Source organism: Taeniopygia guttata, chromosome 5 (assembly GCF_048771995.1).
Source record: "Taeniopygia guttata chromosome 5, bTaeGut7.mat, whole genome shotgun sequence".
Lineage (NCBI taxonomy): Eukaryota > Metazoa > Chordata > Aves > Passeriformes > Estrildidae > Taeniopygia > Taeniopygia guttata.
Genome location: NC_133030.1, coordinates 58,356,276 through 58,379,550, shown reverse-complemented (window position 1 = coordinate 58,379,550; position 23,275 = coordinate 58,356,276). Strand labels below are relative to the sequence as shown.

General features: G+C 44.1%; 1 protein-coding gene across 1 annotated transcript in view; it reads left to right on the top strand.

The window, feature by feature from the left end:
* The first annotated feature begins 2,297 nt into the window (after positions 1–2,297).
* The window catches only part of RHOJ (ras homolog family member J), a 55,551-nt gene continuing 34,573 nt past the window's right edge, over positions 2,298–23,275 (top strand). Inside the window, exon 1 of the mRNA XM_002200597.7 lies at positions 2,298–3,206. Within this exon, the coding sequence (XP_002200633.1) occupies positions 3,029–3,206 (178 nt within the window). The 5' untranslated portion in view covers positions 2,298–3,028. The remainder of the gene's footprint in view (positions 3,207–23,275) is intronic.

The window sequence follows — 23,275 nt, the reverse complement described above, 5'->3', positions numbered from 1 at the left end:
GGAATGGGCTATCCAGGGAGGTGGTGGAGTCACCACCCATGGAAGTGTTCAGAAATGATTGGATGTGGCACTTACGTCATTGGATGAGGCATTATCACACTTGATGTGTGATAATAGAGCAAAGGTTGGACTCAATGACCTTGGACATTTTTTCCAACCTTAATGATTTTGGGATTTTCTGATTCTATGATCCTCCAGTTCAGCCCCTTAATAGCATGAGAAAACCTTTAAAATTTGGAAGATCCTTTTTTTAAAGGGGAAGAGAGAATAAAATCACTTTAATCCTCTAGGAAAAACAGCAATGAAATTTCATCATTTAACCTCTTGCAAAAGAAGAGGATGTGGGCACAGTCCTGCTGGGACTTGCCCAGCTTTATGATCAGGGAGGAATGAGCCATGGGGATTTTGTTGCAGGCCTAAATCTGGCCCAATTAGCATTAAATCTTGCCTTAACTGGAGTATGTCTGATGTTGAAAGAAGCTCGCAGATAGATTATGCCAGTGTAAAATGGGAAGCAAGGCAGCTTTTGCTTTTGCCTGATAGATGCAGTAGGAAACTGAACCATGAATTGTTGGAATGTTTTTCTTCCTCTGGCTCTGCAGTTACCTTACAACAGCATGCACTTACACATCTGGCAAACTTTCCCCACCAGGTCACCAGGCTAGTAAGCAAAGGCACAGAGGGGATCAGGGTGCTGGTACCTACTCAGCTGCACAGCCACTAAACACAGCACAAGCTTGGAGTTTGACCTTGATGACAACCAGAAATAAGCTCAAAGACTAAATCCCTGCAACGTGTGCTGCCCCTCAGGATGGCCCAGCCAGGTTGCTGATGGTGGAACTAATGCTTGGAGAATGAAGGCCCTGATACCCAGAGCTCACAGTTTTTCTTGGATGAAGCTGAGCCTTGGGCTGCAGTTTGAAGCTAGGAGGATGCACCTGATCTCCTAACTCTGGGAAACACTTTAGTGATGCCTCTGATGGCGGGTGTGATGCTGGGCCTAACACTGCCTGCTCAGCTCCCTGTTAGCAGCAGGGAGGGGGAAAGGACGAGGGGAAGGTCACAAATTACTGAATGACCAAGATCCTGGTTAGAGGCAGCAAACAGAGCTCCCTGGGGCTCTCCAGGTGAACAGACAAGCCTTGCTCACATGTTTTATCCATCCTCCATCCCCTGAAGTGTTCAAGGCCAGGTTGGAGGGGGCTGGGAGAAACCTGGTCTAGTGGAAGGTGGCCCATGGCAGGGGGATTAGGACTAGATGATCTTTGAGCTTCCATCTAACCCAAACTATTACAGGATTCTATAATTCTAGCACCTCTTGGGAAGGTGTCCAGAGCTGATCCAGCACAGGTAGATCATTGAAGAGCTCTGACAGACTTAGCCTGTCCAGGGGAGGTTGAAGGACACACATTTTGGGGCTACAGACTTCTATCGTTATGGCTGTGTTTGTCCTTACTCTTACAGTTTGGGGCTAAAAGATTTCCTTTCTAAGGCTGAGTTGCTCTTTGCACTTCCAGGTGTGCACATGTGTGTACTTTTGGGCATTTATCTCTCACCAGGTGTGAGCAGGGCAGGGGAAGTGTTTATCACCGGTGCAGTGCCAGCAGGGGGGTGTTTCCCCCTCTCAAAGCTTTCCAGCCTCGTGGAGGGGAAATGCAGCCAGCAGGATGTGCTGGGCTGCTGCACTGGGGTTTGTGTCAATGTCTGGCCCGTTTCTGCTGGAAATTGCAAAATCTTTCCTGTGCAAGGAGCGGAAAGTTTTGCCCTTTGTGTACATGTGGATTGTTGTGTATTTAAATGGGGAGAAGACTTAGGAGGCACGTGAAGCACTGGAACAAACCAGAGAAGGGGGCAGGAATCATGCAGTTAAAAGCTGGTTTTTCACAGACTGCTATACAAGGGGTTGTTTGTTTGTTTGTTTAATTTTTAAATTTCTTTAACTCTTAATTCTACTTTATTGTCTCTGTCTGTGTTTACATCTTTACATTAGGAGGGGAAAATCTGTCCTTTTTGAAAGAGGGGGGATGAGGGGAAAATCGAGGGAAACTTTCTGAGTGCGTGAACTGAAAAATCAGTTATTTATTCTTTATAACAAACACTTTAAAGAGCTATAGAGACAGAAAGCTGACATTATCTAGCCACTATACTTCCTCTCTGCTTCTCCACCTTTCCGAAATGGGAGAAAACACCTATTTGAAATGAGAGGAGGTCGTGTCTGGGGTCAGCAGGAATCCCTGGGACAGGGGCAGAGCTCGCAGCCTGGCCGTGCATCTCCAGCACTCTCATATTCCGAATTCTCCCAAATCCTCCTCGCTGGGGCCGGCAGCCCAGAGAGCAGCTGGATGGAGCAGAGAGCCTAAAAAACTTCATTCTGCAGGGGGACCTCTAGTGTTTTCCTTTCTCCATGTCCTGGCAGAGTTCCTCCAAAGTACAAATACACACAGAGCTCCCATTGTTTGCAGCCCTTCACAAGCCCACTGATCCTAATATGGAATTCAGCAGGAAACCCATGATTTCCTGACACACAGCAAGCTGGGGAAAGAAAGGAAAAACTCCATTAAAAACCTCCAGACTCTGCTCCATGTAGAAATGAAATGGAAAATGGAGTGGATTTAACAGGAATCCCTGGTTCCTGCGGCCAGGCTGGAGGAAGGGAGACGCAGATCGAAGCCGCAGGCTGCTGATATTTTCTGAAGTCGCGATAAAGACTGGGAACGGCCGGGCAGAATGAGGATTTCCTGACTGGGACAAACGAAAAAGGACAGATCACTCTTTTTTTTCTATGATATTCCTCTCTGTGTGTTTAATTTATTCACCTCCATGATCCTCTTGACTGATCTGGTAACTGTTAGAAGCGGCTGTGACAGCCTGGAAACATTAGTATGATTTCCTGAGTTTGAGATTTGCTGCTCTCCCCACACCCCCCTCCTTCTCCAAACTCAGGAAAAGTCAATACAATCGCACTTCATTTTTCCTTCATGTGCACTTGGAAGTCCTGGGAGCAGCAAGAGCAGCGGCAGCAGCAAGAATGAACTGCAAGGAGGAAAATGACAACTGCACTGACGGGAGCAGGAACAACACCAAGAAGATGCTGAAATGCGTGGTGGTTGGGGATGGTGCAGTTGGGAAAACCTGTTTGCTGATGAGCTATGCCAATGATGCCTTCCCAGAGGAGTACGTCCCCACTGTGTTTGACCACTATGCAGGTAAGAAAAGGGCTTTAAAAGAAATTTAATCGATAGCTGCAGGACAGCCAGGTGGGAGGTGAAGGCAGCTCAAGGAGAGGACAGTTCAAAAGGGATGCGTGGGTTACTTCTTGTCCAGGAATGTCATTCAGGCCTGGATGGTTGCCAGGCAGCTTAGATGGCAGCTCATGAAATTGGGACAATGCAGGATTTATTCAGAGAACTTATTTGTTTGCTTCTGATTTTTGTCTAGTTTTTGGCAAATAAGAAGTGTTAGGGATGCAGTAAAATCCACTGTGCTTTGCAACAACAAATGTGATTCAGCCTCTGTCACTTTGTATTCTTGGTTAGTTTTTGAAGTTCTGAGCTTTGCAGTTTGCAGACTATATATATGTATATATATAGATATAGATATAGATATATGCTATCACAATCTTGTCCCTCTTGGCAAATGATACATAAATTACAATATATATATCCTATTTAAAGAATAATCTTTGAGACTATATCCTATTTTAGGATATCTTTGAGAAAACTAGCATAGTCTCTTTCCAAGCTGTCAGTATATAACTCTCCTTTCAAAGATGTTTGTTACTCCATCTATAAATAGATTTTAATACTACAACTTGGTGGTAGTGAAAAGCAGAAGAGGTGATTGATTTGAGTCCTTCATAGTAGGGGAATTTGTAGTTTAAGCAAAAAGCACAAACATAATCAAGATCACCAATGATATTCACTGCATTGCTGTGCAGAACTGACCCACAGGTTAAGTACAATATTCACAGGCCTCTTTCTGTAGCAATTACTGACTTTACCCAGCTGTGTCCAAAGTTATCACACAGATGTTTCATAGGCTAAAACTGGTGTTCAAACATCTACTTAAATTTTACTATCCCAAATTCTGTTGTTTTTCTTCCCACAGTGCTCCTTTGGCTTAGGGAGTTTTTTAATGACATCCCTGACACAGATTCTAGGAGCCCTGCAAAACTCATTGCTTATCTTGCAGCAGCAGTTGGAGTTTCCCTCATTCTCTCCCCACCTCCTTAAAAACTGAATTTTCATGGCGTGGCTTATCATAGATTTGGTATTTTGTAATGGGAAAAATCCCTGTTTGCATTCTGGCTCCGTGTCAGGTTTAGCAGATGAACTGGCCAAACAAGAAAGCTGTGTAATTGCAGGATCTGATCCGTGGAAATGTGAAGACCTTTTCCTCCACCAGAGTGGGCAGCGTCACTTCTAATGCAAGCAGCTCTCTCTTTTCTCTGCCCTTCCCACCAGATAGATTGAGTGATCCCTTTAGGGGAGGAAAAAAAAATAATAAATAAAAACCCAAAAAAACAACAACAAAACATTTCCACAGAAAAGATAGACAACAGAATATTGCCTGTTGGAAATACATGCTTCCATGAGCCAGAATCCCTAAGGGCTGCCTTATATCCACTTTCCTGTGATAACTTCAGATCTGCTCATCCCTTACAAAATGCTGATCCCAGCACCCATTGCCCCTCTCCCACTCTCTTCCATGCCCTGCAAATACCTCTGCCTATGGGAAAAGCCATCAATAGCTGGTGCCAGACCACGTGGGCATCAGTCCTGGTGGTTTTGGTATGAGCCTGGGGCACATATGTGGCATTTGATGGGGGCACCACTCTGAGTTTCTCCTCCCTAACCAGCCACAGGTGACTTGCAGGGACTTGCTTTGATTCCCTTTCCTCTGTCAGAAGTGTTGGAAATTGCCACTGGGCTCAAAAGCTACTGAGGGATACAAGGGCTGAGAGAAGGATGGGAAGATGAAGTAGCATAAACCTGATTTCCTTGGGGTAAAAGGAGTATGAAGGCACTTTTAAATCAAGCCTCATTTTCAAAGTTTGAAGATTTAACCTCCAGCTGTTCTTATCCATCTTCTTAACTACTATAGCACATAAATATAAAAGTATTTTCCATAAGAAAACTTATCAAGATAAGGTGAAAAAATAGCTCTGCTTATTAACATGCTGCTCTGAGACAATCCCTGCCCAGTGGCAGTGGTCAAAACTTGCATTGATCACAAATGGAGTTTCAGTGTTTTGAGGAATCCCGTAATTTATTAAACCGATTTAAGTACAAAATTGCACACAGAGTTGAGCAATAGGAATTACTTCTAGAGCAGAGTGCTGGAAAAAAATCCCACCCATAAAAATATTACATGGCATAAAGTATACCACAGCCTATTTAAAATACTGTGGGTACTGACTGAGCAAAGAACTCACTTGGAGCTACCTTACCACTGAGCTTACAGTTTTTAGGATCTTCCACTGGATTTCCCACATCCATCTGTGTGGCAGCCCATGGTGAACAGGAGAGGTGGCACAGCAGTACCATGGTCACACAGGTACCATGGGCATGGTGGCAGCACAGCACATGGGAAAGCTGCATACATGGACAGATCCTGAAGGGTGTAGGAGGTTCTGGAAAATCACATTTGAACTTACCCCAGGAAAATGGTTTGTCTACCCCCGTCCTTGCCACTGCTGAAACCAAGTGTTTCAGTTTTCCCAAGCAAGCTGAAAACATCAGATTCAATGGTTCATTTCTGTGCTGGAAATGCTCAAAAGCAATTAATTCCTGCAGATTTTTGCAAAGCTTCACTTTCCATGGAAGGTTTTCCACCCAGGTGTTATTACCAGCAGCGGTGTGTTAGTAAGGGCTTCCTCTTGCCTCACCAGGTCACAGCCTGCTTGGGACTCCTGGGGCATTTGCCAATTCACTTCTTTCTAATGGAAAATGTAGGGAGTGGGGAGGGGAAGCATTAAAACCCAAGGATTCCAGTGGTGATCTCAGAGCAGTTTCTCACTGCCACGACTCCAGCGACTCGGGGGGAGACAGTGATGCTCTCCAGCCCAGCTTGGGAAAAGCTCCAGCAGCACCAGTGCTGTGGCCAAGGTTTTAACTGTTCATGGCCCTGCAGCACCAGCTCTGTGCACTTGCCCTGCTGCATCTCAGCTCCTGCACTGAAGCAGGTGGACACAGCCACAGGAGTGGTCGGAGGAAGAAACAGCTGAATCCCTGCACGGTGCTTATCCAGTGCCTTGCACATGAAAGAGCTTGAAACCACTTTATAAAAGTTGGTCTCAACCTGCCTCTAAGAAAATCAAAGGCAGGAGCTGAGTGTCCCCAGGGAAGGAGCAGATATTCCTGCAGATAACTCACACAGCATTTGCAGCTCGGATGCAGCGGTGCCTGGCACCAAAAGCTCTTGGTGGATCACCATGCGTGCAGCTGCACTGCACAAAAGTCCAGACCAGTTATTAGCTCCACTCTGGTAATATCCTGCCTCAGATTTCACCCACAGTCCACAAAACCGAATTTCTTCAGGGCGTGTAGCCAGTGTTGGGATGTGACGGGTGTAGAGTAGGATCAGAGCAATGCCAGACAGATGGGGAGGGCAAATTTGTTACTTGGATATGAAAATGGTTTCTTTCATTGGATGCATGGAATTTTATGAGTCTGGTTATTTCTCAAGGCATTTTGAAGAGGTTTTGCTGGAGGCCAGAGCCCTGAGTAGGTTTCCTTGCTTTGGTGAATTTCCAAGTCCCGTACTGGAAGTGTTTAGCCACAAGGCAAATGGCTGTTTCTAGGGCAGGCTCACCAAAGTGCTATCCTAGTGACAAACAGGATATTGCTGGCAATAACTGTAACAATAGGGGCTGTTTGGATAGTGAGTAGATGCTTTAACATGCTGGTTCCACTCCTTTGAACACCAAATGCTGGTTTTCCGTGAGCAAAGGTCTCTCAGCCAGGGTGACTTGTATTGTGCCTAGCTATGTGAGGTTACAAATGTTTATTTAGGGCTGAGGTTGGACCAACAAAAAAACACAATTCAACAACTAACAGAGTTGGTTTAATAGTACCAAAGTTAGCTGGCTTGCTCTGTGAAATACATAAGAAAAATGTGTGTTGTTACTTAGGAAGCCACTGAGCATCCCATTTTATATTCATGAAGCCTAAAAACATAGCAATTTTTAGCATGAAATTTATTTGCCCTAAAATTTATTTTCAGGCTTCCTGGAGAGGTGATCAATGTCCCAAGGCTGCCAGTATTTAATAGGCATTTGTATAATGCCCTTAATTATGTGCTGTGAGTTTTGGTCAGCCCTGAAATGGTTGAGCAGGACTAAATGATCACTGTAGGCCCCATCCAACTGAAACTATTCCATTCTATTCCAGAAGTGCATTTCTTGTAAGTTAAAAAAACAAAAAAAAAAACAACAACAAAAAAAAAAACTCTCTCTGCTTAAGGAGCAGTAACAATGGCACGCAGCTAACTTGGCCCACTGTGCAGACAGGGGTGATTGGACTCACACATGGCTGAAGTCTGAGGAAAAGAGGGTTGTGAGTCTTAAACTCAAGTCTAGTTCAGCCACAGTACTGAGATTAATACCATACAAACAGCTTTAGGAGCCAGAGTTCCATCTTTGATAAATGAGAGAGGTCAATCCCTCCAAAGGAGAACTGCAAAGCATCTGCAAAAAGTAGATGGTGTAAATATGTCCCTCCCTCCCCTCATGTGTCGGCACAAACTGGTGAACATTTATAAATAGAGAACCCATTTGAAAAAAATTAGCACTGGCATGTGATCAGCTAATTAATAGCAAACAGAATAGCTCAGCCCTGACTGGGGCTCTGTAAATTAAAAGCAATATAGAAGAAGAGAGACATTACTTACTGTTAGGAGACATATTTTTTCTTCTTCAGTGATGATTCAATGTAATCTGTCTGACTTTGCACTGAAGTGGGCTGGAGCAGCACCAGTCTCACAGAACGGTGATCCCAGCCTTGCTGGCCAGACAAGCCATGCAAGAAGGGAGAGTCTCCTGCTCTGGCATTTTTAGTAGCACAGAAGTTGTATGACTGCTCTTGCCCAGAGCAGGCAGGTCATACCTGTGCAAACCCACAGATCTATTGTGCCCTGCCTGTATATCACACACTTACCCCAATCCCTGTTCCTCATGTCCCCCCATGGAGGAAAGGAGCTGGAAGTGGGCTGTCAGTGATCCTGGGGCTGCCAAGGCTGCTTGCTCTCTGTCCTGGGGCAGGCAGGAGCACCCAGGGGAGACACGCCAAGCACCAGGCAGCTCTGCCTTGCAGCCTCTCCCCAAGGAGCAAGAAACACCAGCCAAGACATGGCAGAAACCCAAGGGGAGCCCTAACATCCCAAATTTCCCCAGCTACAGGCACGAGAGCGCATCTGACCACACTTTTGGTGTGCTAGCCATTTTGAATTGATTGCTAATGCAACTGCTTTCAACCCATCCCTGCTTGCCATGGTGCGTAAGTGATAACCCCAAGACCATCACTTTTTTTTCCCCTGTTGAAACTCTGACAGGAAAAGACTGCCTAAGTAGATCTACAATTTCTGCACGGGTGCTGCCGTGGGAGTCTTCACACTGCCACATTCTTGAGACAGTTGTCTCCTATAAACAGTCTTGGTAGCACATTAGAGAAACTCTTCATACAATGTTTGGGGTCATTAAACTCAAATAGATATAAATAGCACTGAAAGAGAGCTGTGATGTTTATTTGCATGGATATTTGCAGTGGGGTTTCTTTTCCTTCTAATGTTCATCCAGTTTTGATCACACAGATTTGAACTTTAGCCTTGAGACAAGAAAGCATTGACTCTTTTGAGAGCTGCTTCTTTAAACTGGCAGCCACTGAACAGATATGTTCATTTTGCCTCTCAGGAGCTGAAAAGACTTCTCTGCCAATCTTCCTGGTATCATCTAGAATAGACCAGGGATCCCAATAAAACAGTCAAGGTATGGCGACACCACAAACACACCAGTGCAATTCAAATGTTTCCATGGCTGGATTTTTTGAAGATGAATTTTACAGAACCACTAATTCTCAGTCTCCCCACAGAAGGTTGAATTCTGTCCTGAGTCATACAAGTCAGAGGTGATGTAGTGGTCCTCAGGCTTTTCACATCCAGGAAGCCTGAACGGTCTTTTTACCAAAAAGATGCCTTTTTCCTGAATCACCATGGATATTCCACACTCATTTGGGAGGCTCCACATACACCCCCAAGCATCTTAGGGCCTTTTCCTTCTGAAGGTGCTGTCAGTATGCAAAGAGCCGAGATAACTATCGCTGCTATCTCTTCCTCACACACATCCCTGTATTGTCCTGAGGCTGCACAATCCACTCGAAGCCCATGGAGACAGAGGTGTGTGCTTTGGGTTTCTGTTTCTCTGAGCAGATGGTTTCTGCAGCAGTGCTCTGAGCACTGTGGTGACCAAGTCCCCATTGTCCCCTGCCCCTACAGCTGTAATGGGGATGAGCCTGCAGCACCCTCGCTGCTCCTTACCTTTGCCTCTGGCTGTGTTATGCAGCTTCTCTTAAGTACTGCTGCCACTCCTGGTTTGGTTCCACTTTGGCTTTGTGCTCCAGAGAGGCCCAGAAGAGCTCTGCACCAATCCCACACCCACCAGGACTCACAGAGAACTGATTTCTCCAGCCCATGTCAGCAGCCAGTGGATGTCCTGGTACTTCCAGCACAGCAGAGGACAACACTGCGCCATGGATGACAATGGCAGTCTAAAAACTGCATGTAGAGAGTAAGGAAACTACAGCACACATCACAAAGGATGGGGCCAGGAATTAGAGGAGTAGATGGTGCAGCCATGTTGCTTTATCCAGATTTATCCAGCCTAAATTCCACCTAAGCCCTGCTGTCTATTCTTTTGTATCAGATATGTGATGCTTGAAGGGCAAGAGGAATCACAAAGAATACTAAATAAGGAGTTAGACCATTTGGATGTGTGTTGGTGGTTTGGATGTAGAATGATGGGATTTTTCTTAAGGTCAGCCACAGGCCTGAGGGAATGGATTGGAAAGAAGGAAAAGTCAAATGGCTTAAAAAGAAATATTTCTTTGCATGGTATGTGATTAACCCAGGGAACTTACCACTTTATAAAAGTTCTCGAGGACAGAATTTTAACAAGGTGTGCAAAAAAACAGGGTTGAACTGGGTATTGGGGAGATTGAGTGCTATCATAAGCTAATGAAAAAGACTTCTGCAAGAAATGAGCTGGCACAACCTTGGTGTAGAGTTCAGGACAAGACCTAAATTTGGCCTGGTGAATGTCAAATTATATTAAAGTTGCTCACTGTTTTGTTAGAGATAAGACACCAGGCTGCAGGCTGTGAGTTTGGCCCAACCTAGCACCTTGTGCCCAGAGCTTTAGAAAATAACTTTCTGGCGTGATTCTTCTGATATATGGATGGACAAACAGATTTTGAAATTTTGCTTACCCAGCAATGGACTGCTGCAAAGAGACATGGGGGAATTTAAAAAATGATCCTTTTCTTCTCCTCTACTCCAAGAGAGTCAGGCCTAGCCTTTCCCTCCCCTTGTCATCTGCCTAGCATTGCAAGGGGTGACATTAGCTGAGAAGACCAAAACTGAAACTGTGGCCTCTGGCCCTTGAAGGACAATGTCTACAGCTTGAAATTAATCACATCCACTATCTCAAAATCAATAATTGACTCAGTACCTGTGGCCAGGCAACCCAGATGAGGGGACAAAGCCACTTTATGGGTGGTGGCGGATCAGGCAGCCAAGCAGATGCTTCACAGCAGAAGATGCTCCACATGTAGGAAAGAAAAACAAAACTTAGCAAAGAAGTCTAGGAAACCAAATTCCTAGACATTAAAACTTCATTTCTGTCAGATGTGGCAGTGTTTTCACTAAGTCATCATTGCAATGGCTTAGTTACTGATCAAGTCAATGCTAAGTAGCTCTGACTTGCTTCTCATTTTCTGCTCTCTTCATAAACTTGATACTTTGATATCTGCACTAGTGATGCCCATCATGGCTACTCTGCATCACTGAGCAGATTTTGCCATGCAGGCAGTGCCTTTCCTATGTCCTGAATTTCCAGTTGTTATGGCCAGACCTAATGACATCATGGAAATGGCAAGGGATGAGGAAGAGCAAACATATTTCCTTCAATTGTTCTGTTCAGACAAAGTCATTAAACAGTAATGACATCTCCTGTCAAATTATTATCTTTCCAATAAAAAAATACAAGTTATTATATTTCTCATCTGCTTTTAAAAGTGACCATTTGCCATTCTCCACTTATATTGTCTTGCACCTCAAGCTATGGGTCTTCCACCCAAGTCAGAAAATATGTTACTAAAAAATGAAAGTTTTATGAATTGTCACCCAATGTTTTATGCCAAGGAGGGGCAAGATGGCTTGGAACGGTCCTGGGGGACACAGTCACCTGCTGGGCATTGTTGTCCCCTAGCTAGTCCTCATATCCAAAGTGGTGTTTGGGGTCTCAGGGAAGGAGAAGGCATGAAGGACCATGACTGGCTGTTATTTTAGCTAACACAATTCTCCACATTCAGTGTGTGTCCCGTGGAGCAGCAAAGCCAGCACTGGGGCTGCCCCAGGGTTGCCTTTTTACCTCGGGAACTGGCACAGCAATGAATCCATAAATACACCCACCACCCTCAGGGGAAGCAAAGGCTGGAAAAAAACTTTCACTGACAGGAGAAATACTGGGGAAGAAAAAAAAAAAAAAAAAAAAAAAAAAAAAGCAAACCTCCCAAAGGAAGGAGATGGACAGCTGTAAAAATATTCCCAAGCACAGTGGCACAGGAGGCACAGTCAGGAGGGTGATGGCATTGGAGCAAGAGGGAAAAAACAGCACAGTGCTGTACCAACATCCTCATTCCTAGTTCAGGGCAGTGTGCAAGTGCCTCATGGAAACAGCAGTCCCAGGGATGAGCACAGGAGCCAGCACATAAACACCTGAAAGAGTTAAAAAGGGCTGTGCAGAGGGGCTGGACAGAAAGGTCCTGCCACAGGGCAGGAGGATGCCTGAGATGACTCACTGAAACTGCTTTCCAAGCCCTGCAAACAGAGGCCACAGCTCTTCCTAAAGACTCTCTGGCACTGACTCCAGCTATAACTTTGAAGTAATGGCATTAACAGTATCTGCTCATGCTCGGCTTTCTGCAGACTTTAAGGAAAAGCACAGCTTCAGCAGTGAGTGGGAAAACATACATGTTCAAACATAGCATTAATTTCTGTCCCCTGGGAGATGGGACCAAAAGAGCATCTATTTGCAATAATATGCTGCTTTGCTGAGAACAGACTTAAAGGAAAATCCCATAAGGTTGGAAAATGTGTTTTAAGTTCACAAACTGTCTCATGCTGTGTCTTCAGAGCTGGCAGCCATCCAGGTGCTGTGTCCTCACAGGCCAGACCCTCCCCATCTAGGACACACATGGTTTCTGAGCAACGCCCCCAGCTCCATTTCAGAACTGGTTTTCTCCAACAACTAGGTGTAAAGTCAACATCTATGTCTAAATTTGGGAGCCCCGTCGCTGAAGTCTCTGTCCACAAGCAGCAGAAATGCAGAGACTTGATTTTTTATTTAGAAGTTGAGGCATTTCCACAAGGGAATCTCAGCTCTGGCACAAACTCACACTGAAAATGCCTCCTGAGACGATCTATTTCATGCTGTCTGTATCAAGCCATGGCTTGTGGCAGTAATGCCCAGGACCTCATGTTGTCCATTCCAGCTGGGCTTGGGCTGTATGATCCTGCTTCCCAAATGGCTCCACATGGGCACACAAACTCCATTAAGGGCTCCTGGTGTATCTGCATAGAAATCACAAAATAGCTCTAGAGAGCTGTTCTGAAACTGCATCTTTATTTTTGTTTAGTTACAGCTACTCACAAATTATTTTCAGCTGTATCAAAAACAAAAAGGAGATTGTAGAATTGCTTGTAGTTTCTGTCTAGTTTGAGCCCATTTTTGCTGATTGAAAATTTACCATCAAAATTTTCAACAAAAGCATGAACAACTTCTAGGAGGCCATTAGGATGCTACTATTTAAGGTCCTAGAAAGACACTTTACCTCCACAGTACAGCACTGCTTTGTTCTGGGTAGCCAGTAATGTAACCAATGAATTGCAAAAATCCAGCACAGTTCCCTTCATCTCATTACTTTCTAGTTACTGCTCAGGATATTTTAAGCCTCTTCCAGGAATACAAGGGAGCAACACCTCCCATTAAAAAATATACATATGTGAAGTACAGCTTTAAGAAAATATTTTCCAGGAATATCAGCCATGAAAACAGGATCAATCTCAACATTAAAAGAGGAGTTCATACTCAAAACAAATTCAGCTAATCTGCCAGAAACCAGGCCTTATGGATGAAGTCCAAATTAGCTGAGCCAGTTCATGATGTCATTAATATGGAGAATTTTCCTTGCCACGCACAGAAATAGTCTCTCACGGGTTGTGCCACTTGAAGATCTGCTAGGCATTTACCTAAACCATTTGCTTTGGTTCAAGTCCAGTTGGGTGAGGTTGCTGTGGTTCCTTTATTTTAATACTTTAGAGTGTTAAGTGCATTTTCTCCCTCGAGTGTCCCTCATGGGAAGCTGCTAAAATGGTGAAATAATTCATTCTTCCATTATTTGAATCACATTGCTCAATTTACTTCCTTTCCTGTAAAGAGCTCCTTGTAGCAATACCATAAGTCCCTCCTAATGCTTCCAAGGAAGGAAGAAGCAACAGGGAGTGTGAATACAAAATGAGGTCCCAAATCTGAAGTAATGTTTCACAAAGGCAATCTGTGCCAAGATAATGGGGGAACAGCAAAAACTTGTGTTCTCTCCATATGGTGCTCCCAACTGGGTTTCTCTCCCCCTGCCTTCTATTTAAATGCATGAAAGTGAGAGATTAGGAAAATAAAAATAATAATATGAGTCTTGCAATGATTTTGCAAGGAGAATAGTATTTTGAGACATGCCCAACAGAGTGGAAAATCCCGAGGACATGAGGGAGTCTTGTCCCTGGCCAAATATGTTCACAGTATGTCTTGGTGAGGTGCATGAGACAATTCTTACAAAAACCTCCTGACTAGAAAGCACCTTGTACTTTCCATCACATGTAGCCTTTCCAGGTCCTGATTTCCTTTCTGCTGCTTCCTCCAGCTTTCAGAATGAATAGCCACATTTCCTTTTCTTGGTATTTATTTTCCACGCTGCTTTCTTTCTCATGAGTGGGGTCTTTCCACCTGAAATATTAAAGAAAAATAATGACAGATTGTCTTCCCAAAGCTTTCCTGAATACAGCATAGGCCATGGAGCTGGCCAGAACCAGATACAGATCCTGCAGAGCCACCTCTGAGGCAGCTGGGTCCAAAACCAAACCACAGACATTGCACACATAGCGGCTGCCCCACACGCCCTGGGTGATAATTATTACCAGGTGGCACTTCTGATTCCCTCTGATGCTGCCAAGCTGGCCAGGGCCAAGGACATGAAAGCAGATGTTCTTCCTCCTGACAGATGTCAGCTCTGCCCCATGGAAAATGTCATCTGAGATGAGTGAGAACCAGCGAGCAGCCAGACAGGGCTTTGCAGGATGGTGGTGGGACCACCCCATGGTGTCCGCTGTCCATTCCAGCAGCCACCTCTTTCCTGGCAAAGCCCTGCCACAGAATTCCATAAAAATATTATCTCAGCATTGTGTAAGTTAGGGAAGGTCATAGGAGCCAAGGAGCTGCATGAGAACCAAAAATAATGCCCAAGTAAATAGGAGAGAAGAAGTGGAGAAGTGTGAGAAAGAAATGTGCATCCTTAGAGGACAGAGGGGAAAGGTATGTTGAAGAGCAGACAGTCCAGAAGATGTCCATAAATCATGAAACAAGTGATTTGTAACAACTATGTTTTGGGGGATATGACTCAGAGTTTTGAACTTTTGGGTTAGCAAAAGTTCTGGCCAGAGCATTTTTCGTGAACTGTCCCACCAAGAGAAAATGCTGATTCACGAAAGCTGAAGCATTTTTTAAATACTTGAAAGGACAAATTCTTGAGGTTCAGGGCCCTCTGGTTATTTCTGACAGTGCAGCAAAAAAGGCCCAAATTGAAAACATAATATCTGAAGGTTTTGTTTTCATTCCATTGTAAAATGAAAACAAATTGTAAAACCTCAGAAGTTGTCACAAAGCTGAATTATCATCCCCCTGGCCAGTTCTACTTAGCTGTTGTTATTATCCTTTTTCCAGTTGCTGTAGTGCAACCATTATTAACCAAGGGCAGGCTTCCTCTAAATGAAATATTTGTGCAGCAGAGACAAAAATTTCCAAGTGCTTCAAATAATATGAGTTTAGGTGTGGTTTTGGGCTCTCTCAACATGAAGAGCTGCAGTGGTTGCAGGGAGAGGTTGGCAATCCTCACAAGCCTTGGCAAACCTGATGGCAGAACCACACAAGTGCTCAGGAGAAGGGAAAACAGTCTTTGAGCTGAGTGTTGCTCATTCTGTCTTCACTCACTCTGATTTAGGCTAATGCAGAAGGTTTTTTCCCTATTCTCTTTTGATGACTTCTGTCATCATGTAAATGTCCAATAAATCCACATTTCTGATTTATACGACCATATATATGTTTGATTCCCAGAAGAAGGAAATTACCCCAAACACTCTCAAAGGTTTTCAAGGGTCATCCTCCCTCTGCCAGACACAATCTTGCTCCAGTGAGTGGTTCCCAAAGTTAGTGACACTGGAACAGGGACTTAGCTGTGCTGCCCAGTGGACATGGAGGGAGGTGTCTGTGGCCACATCCTGGGAATGCTGCTAGTAAATTATGAAGGAAATATAAAGGACCTGATTGGGAGCTCATTCTGGATTCACTTAGGAAGAGCACCATTATAGTTAGGGGAACTGGGTTCTGCACAATCAGTTCGGTTGAAATTCAACCTATATTCCCATTTCTGCCGCAGGATCCCTCCCATATATCTGCATTTCTGTTGTCTGTCATGTCAACAAACCAAGGCACTGCTGTTTGATAGGGATTCATTCCATAAGCCTGGAGCTAAAACAGTCAGTCCTTCCCAGGAGCTTCTCCAGGGAGGGCTCAAAATCCTGTCATAAGTATGAATTACATCTGACCTAAGGAAGTTCATTTGGGGTGTCTGAGGACCACTGAATTTCAGATTTCCTATGTGGGCAACCCTTTTGAATGTGTTCCTGCTGTGAGCTGTCAGGCAAGAAATAAAACAGAGACAACAGAAGTAGTGAGAAGTCACTACTGAGGGTGCCTGATGGATTTTCTTCCTTAGAAGAGCTGAAAGCATAACCTGAAAGAGGCTGGTTTCCTTTCCCAGTCAGTGTGGTGGGTGTGGGTGCCTAAAATTAGATATAGCCTCTATTAGTTGTAAATATTTATGCCTGTTCCCATAATAAATGGCTTTTAGTCTGACGATCTTCAGCATGAAGAAATTGTGGTAAGTACATTTTCAGATCGAAAAAGGAAGGAGTGATAGATCTTTAGGCAATCTTTTTCAAGGCTGGCTGTTCTCACACAAGATTTGGGTTTGTCTGGTTTTGGAAGGCTCACAGAGCTGAGGCCAAGCAAATCTAAGTCAGGAAATCCTTGAAGTGAAAGAATGTATGATATATAATAGAAAGACAATAGATGAGTAAAATAAGAAAAATAAGCAGGTATTTTAATTAATGCAATTCCGTGCAAAATTCTAAGCTCCCACGGAATCAGAATAAAGATACAGACACGCAGTAGATAACTTCTCAAAAATAAACTATCCATTTTCTCCTTATATATTTACAGAACATGTAGGGAAATGTTCATGTATTAATAATTCTATGCTTTATTTTTGTCAAAGAATTAGATTACAAACAAGCCATATGTTTGGGGTTTTTTTTTTCCGAATTTTGTTCTTTGTTATATTAATTTATATAAACAATTGGAGAAGTACCTATAGTTTCCACTTCATTGGAAATGGAATTCCATTGGAATTTTCCCAAAAATCATTTCACAGATGCCTCTTGCTAAGCAAAGACAACAGTTCTAATGTCCCTCTCTATTTCCATCCCTGTTATTTACAGGGGCTCATTAATGAACTTTATTTCTCTCCATGTTTTGGAATAATCAGAGGAATAAGAGGTTGATCAGTAGGGGAATACAGATATCATTTACATGGGAAATCTCCCATGTACCTGCTCAGAGAAAAGCAACCCCACCAAAATCCTGGTAAGGGCCAGAGTTCACCAGCAACAATAGGAGGGAACAGTAACAGGAACCAGAAAGTCAGGGCAGATCAGGCAAAATAAACACCAACTTCAAAAAATGTGCAGAGCCCAGAAGGAAACTGGACTTTGGCATTCACACTGTACAATGGAGTCTTTCCCAGGGTAGAAAAATATGTAGTTGGCTGGAAAAGTTTTCTCTCTTGCCTGCACACCTCAGGCCATAGCCAGATGTGAGAGGATGAAAAATATATCTACCTCTTATGGAAAATTAGGGCAGGGTTTTTGAAACCACCGTGTAAAGTTGGAGATCCCATTCAAATTCATTTTGGAAACAGACATTTTGGGTTCCTTGGGAAATTCTCCCCCCTCATTTTGACTTCTAAGATGTTCAAATCCTCTCATTCAGCTTCGTGAGCTGCTGAAGGTTCCCAGCTCCTCCATGGCCAAGGGTCCTGTCACAGCCATCAGGGTCTTCCCTGCAGGACAGCAGGAAGCCCACCCTCAGCACCCACTGCATTAGTTTATAGATTGGCTTCTTTGGGTGGTCATTCAACCCTTGGCTATGGAAATACAAGTGCTCAGTAGGAGTCTCAGCATCAGAGACTTTGGTAGCTGTAGCAGTGGATGTTTGACATCACAATTTCTGCAGTCACCCAGTTGGAGGGAAGGCCACAAATTCCCTTAGCTCAGCAAAAGTACAGAGTAACTGGGAGATGATCACTGACACAGGGAGTGCAGTGGATACACTCCAGATGTCTCTTTAACATCTCTGGGATTTGTATTCACCCATTGGCAGATGGGAAACCTCAGTTCTGAAAAAGAAAAAAAAAAAAACAAAAACCTATGGGCTGAGTTTATAGTAAGGTAGCCAAGACTAGAACTTCTAGTGGTTTGTTTGTCATCCAGCTATTTCTAGAAATACCTCCCTCTGCCCTCTTGGACACCAGGGTGTATATTTCCCAGACTTGTAGCTGTCTTAAAAGAAAACAGATCTTATACCAGGAAGAAGTGAGACTGTGGAGATCAATATGTCTGAAGGAACAGGGGTGGGAAAAACTCCAGGGAAAAATGTTCAAGAGGGAAAGCATATTTGCTAGAAAAAGCCTCTGCAGTTTGCTATCATCCACATAGCCTTGAGTGAAAAAAGAGCTTTTTTGGAGTGAGCAAACGTAGGCAAACACGGCAGCAGAGGCTAAGGGATGTGGTGCTGAGTTCAAAAGGATACAGCCCTTGTTTCACCTCAAAATTACAAAGTGAACAGAAGGTTATGAGGATGAAATGATTTGTAGGATTGAGTTAATTTGTCCCTGGTGTGTTCCTGTGATTACAAGAAGATGTAATTTTTCCATAACTCACCCACAGCTTACTTTAGCCCTGGTTTTCTGGACACCAATCCATCACTGACCAGGTAGACATAACCTGAGGAGTGTCTGACTTCCACCATCTGTTTAAGTGTCAGGGAGCCCCTCAGACACCTCAGGCTGCCTTATGAACACACCAGCAACAATTTAGCCTTTCAACTGAAGGGGATGGGTTTGAAGAGATATATAGGGGTACATTTCCTGACATTTTTCTCATCCTAATTTCTCCAGAGGCTCTCAGCAGTGATCAATCTATTATTTATTTGAGAATCTGCTCCTAACTTGAAGTCCAAAGATCCTGAGTGTACAGAGGAATGTTGCTGTTCTGAGAGGGCAGAGATTTTTGAGAAACCCCTTTGTTTTGAAATCCTCTTAAAACCAAACCAAACCAGTTTCTTAGTGGTCCTCAGTGGTGCGGTATAAACAAGATTTAGTTCTCATATCTTTGCCATTTGCTCACTGCTTTCCCCACTGAAATGGCACCAGCTGGCCATTATTATTTCACACTCCGGAGGGTTCAAATGTTCATGAGCTCTCCGATTCTGGGAGCTCTCATTACCAAGAGCAAGAAAGGTTTTTGGGCTGTTTGGTCAAAAAACACACTTCATATACAAGCACGGCAGAATAATGCATACGCTGCCTAATGTTAAGCAAGCCATTGCACACTATTGCATGCTTAAAAACAAAATGAACCACTGTTATTTTAGATGATTTGATCATTAAAGACCTGTGGGCATCACAGCAGTTAATAGTAACAGTATTTAACATCAAGGAGTAGGATATATTAAGCAAACATTAAGTTCAACCCATAAGCAGTCTCTAATATAAGCACAGCAATACATAAAAGCAGGTTTGTGTCAATACTCACATTTTATTTGGAGAGAGGCACTGGCTTGGGAGGGTCACACAGCTGCAGGGCAGGAATCATGGCCAAATCATCTGTGTCATGGACCAAAGCCTTACCCACAGCCCGCCCCGCCTGCCCCCGCCGTGTGCACTAAAGCTGCTCCTGCCTTTATTTGTCCCCTGAAAGAGCTCAAGGTTTAAGCCCTGTTTGTTTTGCCAAAACAGTTCCCAGTCAGCCACCACATCGTGATTTCTTTTCTGTTTCAGTGTCTGTTCATACACAGGGAGTGGAATCACTCTGCTGAAGGCAATATTCCTGTTGGCATGGACAGGACAGGGATTTCACCCTGTGCCCAAAAGCCTTCCCAGCTGGGCAGCCAGGCTTTCCTTTACTGCCCTTCATGCCATTTCTCCCAGCATTGCTGAGTCCATACCCACATGAGTGATGTTGGAGATCACTGAACTCTGCCCTGAGGGGAGCAGCAGAAATACAGAGTGAGGGACTATGGACCACAGCAAGTTCTTGTCCTTTCTGCCACTAAAAGCTTCCCTCCCTATCTTTATTCAGCCCCTGTGCAGCTGTAATTACACATTTGCCTCCATGCATGGCAAGGAAAGTCCTTCCCATAATCATGTTTACACTCATCTGGGTTTAAAAACTCATTGAAGATAAGCACACCCTTGCGTGTTCTGCTAAAAAAAAACCCAGAATGAGGAGAGTCGGAATTACGCAATATGGAAAGAATACTCTCCATTTATTCAGCGTGTCTTGACAGTACATAAAAAAAACATTCTGGAGCTTTCTTCTGGGCCAAATATTTCTCCCACTTCATACCATAGGTATGCTCCAATTGTGCTGGGAGCAGAATGGCAATACTATGACTCACTCCATATTGTAGGCTGGAAGAACCATGTTTTGTTCCAGAATGAAATTGGTCGTAGGCACAAGATTTAAAAGGCAGCTTTTTGTAAACTCTCCTCCGGTGTGTTCTGGAGTAGAGTGTTTTGATCAGTTGCACCATCTAGTCCCTCTCCAACAACAGCCCTGGCTTTGCTTATTTTTAAATTTACAACTGTGCTGGGAATATAGCAGGTCCAAATTACCTTGCAGTGGCGAGTGCAGGAGTTAAATGAATTTTTTGTGTTTCTTTCCAGAGCAACCCTCAGGGCAGTAATTGCTGCCACACATTTCTGCCATCAATTCAGTGTAGTGACTGTGCTGAAGCACTCAGGCACAAATGAAATGATGCTGTTCTTGTGTCTCATAAGGGTGATCCAAATCTTTTCATCTGTCATCCTATAGGGAGTGAGAATGATCATCCTCCTGCTTTGCTTTTGCATAAATTACACAGGGTTGGCCCCCACAAGACCATCACGGGCTGAAGGTATAGATTTAAGTTTTCTTTGGTAGGGTGGAAGCAAAAAATAATTTAATTCCTGGGTTTCAGCAGATGATGCAAAGCCTCTATGCTGTTTAGCACCATTTGGAACAATCCAGCATTGTCCCCTCTGCGTAGGCTCAGACACCAGCCAGCATCACTGGCCCCAGCACAGCCAAACTGGAAACTTCAGAGGAGCACATGAAGTCCTTAAAAAAATATCCCCAGGGTTAAAAACAAGCCCTGGGAAACAGTCCCCTGACCCACAGCCTTTCTCACTAGGACTGAAGCATTTTTAAATACAACTGCCTGTCTCAGCTGAAGGGACTGTTGCTGGTGTTTACTCTGGAAGTGCCTTAAGCACCAGCCACGTTTTTCACTTCTGACAAGCAAAGCCCATGTGGCAGAGCTTTGGCAGCCACATCAGCCAGCCACGCTTTCTAGGGCTTGCCTCTGAAAAAAATAGCATCAGGAGCCCTGTATGGAACACACAGAAATTATGTACAATGTTGGAAGTTCCTGTAAATCCCAGCCCAGCAGGATACAGTTCCTGTATATCCAGCAGCTGAAGAGTGAGGATTCCTTGCTGCAATTCCCATTTCATACGTGGGTTTGTGTTTAACCTGCCAAGTCTCCTCTGCACACCTCAGTGGCTGTTTCACATCCAAGAAATCAGGGCAGATAGAGCAGCTCTGTAAATCTCCAGCTGCCTGACCTTGGGCTCTGGCCATAAATCCTTCCTTCCCCCCCTTCCATGCCCACTCAACCCCACTTAAGCTCTGAGCTTTCCTGGGATCAGCTGCACCTGACGCCTTCGGTTCAGGGCTTCATTCCTCCAGGGAACTTTGAATCCCTCAAAGGGTCTGCTCCAAGCAGGGATTTTTTTCCTTCCCTTAGGAAACCAACAGTGCAGGATACCAGAGACTCCCTTCAGGGGATATACATGCAGATAAAGCCTTAAAACTGTCGGTTGTGTGGAAATAGTTGGATGGCAGATAGAGGCATTTTGCTTTTGGTGGCAGCATCCTTCGGAGACAGCATTCCCCATCAACACAGCAACCCACACAGCTCTGGGAAAGCTCCACACTCCCGTGGGTGCAAACCAGAGCTGTGCACAGCACCCGTGGGAGCACAGGGAAGGACACTGCAGGGTTAAAAACGCACACTCTCAGGGTGTAAAAACATGTCCCGTAAAACCAAGTTGGGACTATTCCTCTCTATATCAAGTCTGTCTTGCAAAGAATGCTCTTGAAATGGAATGTATCCCAGAAGGTCACAAAAATAGTAGAAGGTTTCAAAAATAAGGTGTGTAAAGGGAAAAAAAAAATCCAGCATTGCAGACATCAAAGCCAGGAACTGTGTGGAAAAACAATACAGAGCAGCAAGGTAAAAGTCCAGAGGGAGCAGGGAGGAAGAGAGAATAGGAAGCTCAGGGCAGAAGAATCCTCTTTTTTTAAATGGAGTTCATACCTCCAGAACCGCCTAAATGACCTTCAACTGCCCAAAATTTAGAATAAAAGCTTTCTACTAAAATTCAACTGCCCAGTGAAATTCCTGTGGCACAGCCAAAGCAGATCTACAGTTCAGAGGAAGAGTGGGCAGGGAGTGGATGCTCATTCACATGGCCCAGCATCACATCTTCACCTTCTAAAGTCACACTGTCTGTTCTTGTCCTGTTTATCTGGTCAAATAAGAATCTACAGCAATATCCAAAAAAAGCCATTGTACCATCAACATACTGTGATGGTTGAAGAGTGCACAGGCAAAGTAAAACAACCCTCACAGCATCCCTGCATCCTGAATCCAGTGGAAGTCCCAAGGAGAAGGGCGTGTCTGTGGTGTCCCATTTACTGTTGATCTAGCCTCTGGTTTCAAGTTTTAAACCTTCTGTGTAATAATGAGATTTCCATTTCTTTTCTGATGTGTTTGAGGCCTGCAGGTTATTGAGTTTAAAAGCCAAAACATACAGACATAAAATTTTGCTTCAGGGTTGAAAAAACATAGAACCTATTGGAAGGGTGGGATCAAGTTAGCCTTTGTTCTTCCAAATTTCACATAAACAAGCATGCACACGCATCATGTACAAAATCAAGAGTACCTTTTTGAGCTGGAATATTACTGGCCTATGGTGGGTGGCAGGCACATATGTGCAAGTTATAAGGCTTGAAATTTAGGTCTTTGCTCTACAAAATGCCCACATGGGTCAGATGAGAGATTGCCACTCATTGAATGAAATGCTGTGGACTGGGTCAGATCCTGACAGCCTGAGCCACCTGGGACAGCATCTGCATCAGAATTTGATCAGAGATATTTTGGTTCTCAGCAGTATTATTTGCCAGTGAATTGTTCTTGAGAAATATGCATTGACAACATGTAGAGATTGATGCAAAATAAAACCACAACAATATAAAACAAGTAATTTCCAATTCCTGTAGTGAATAATAC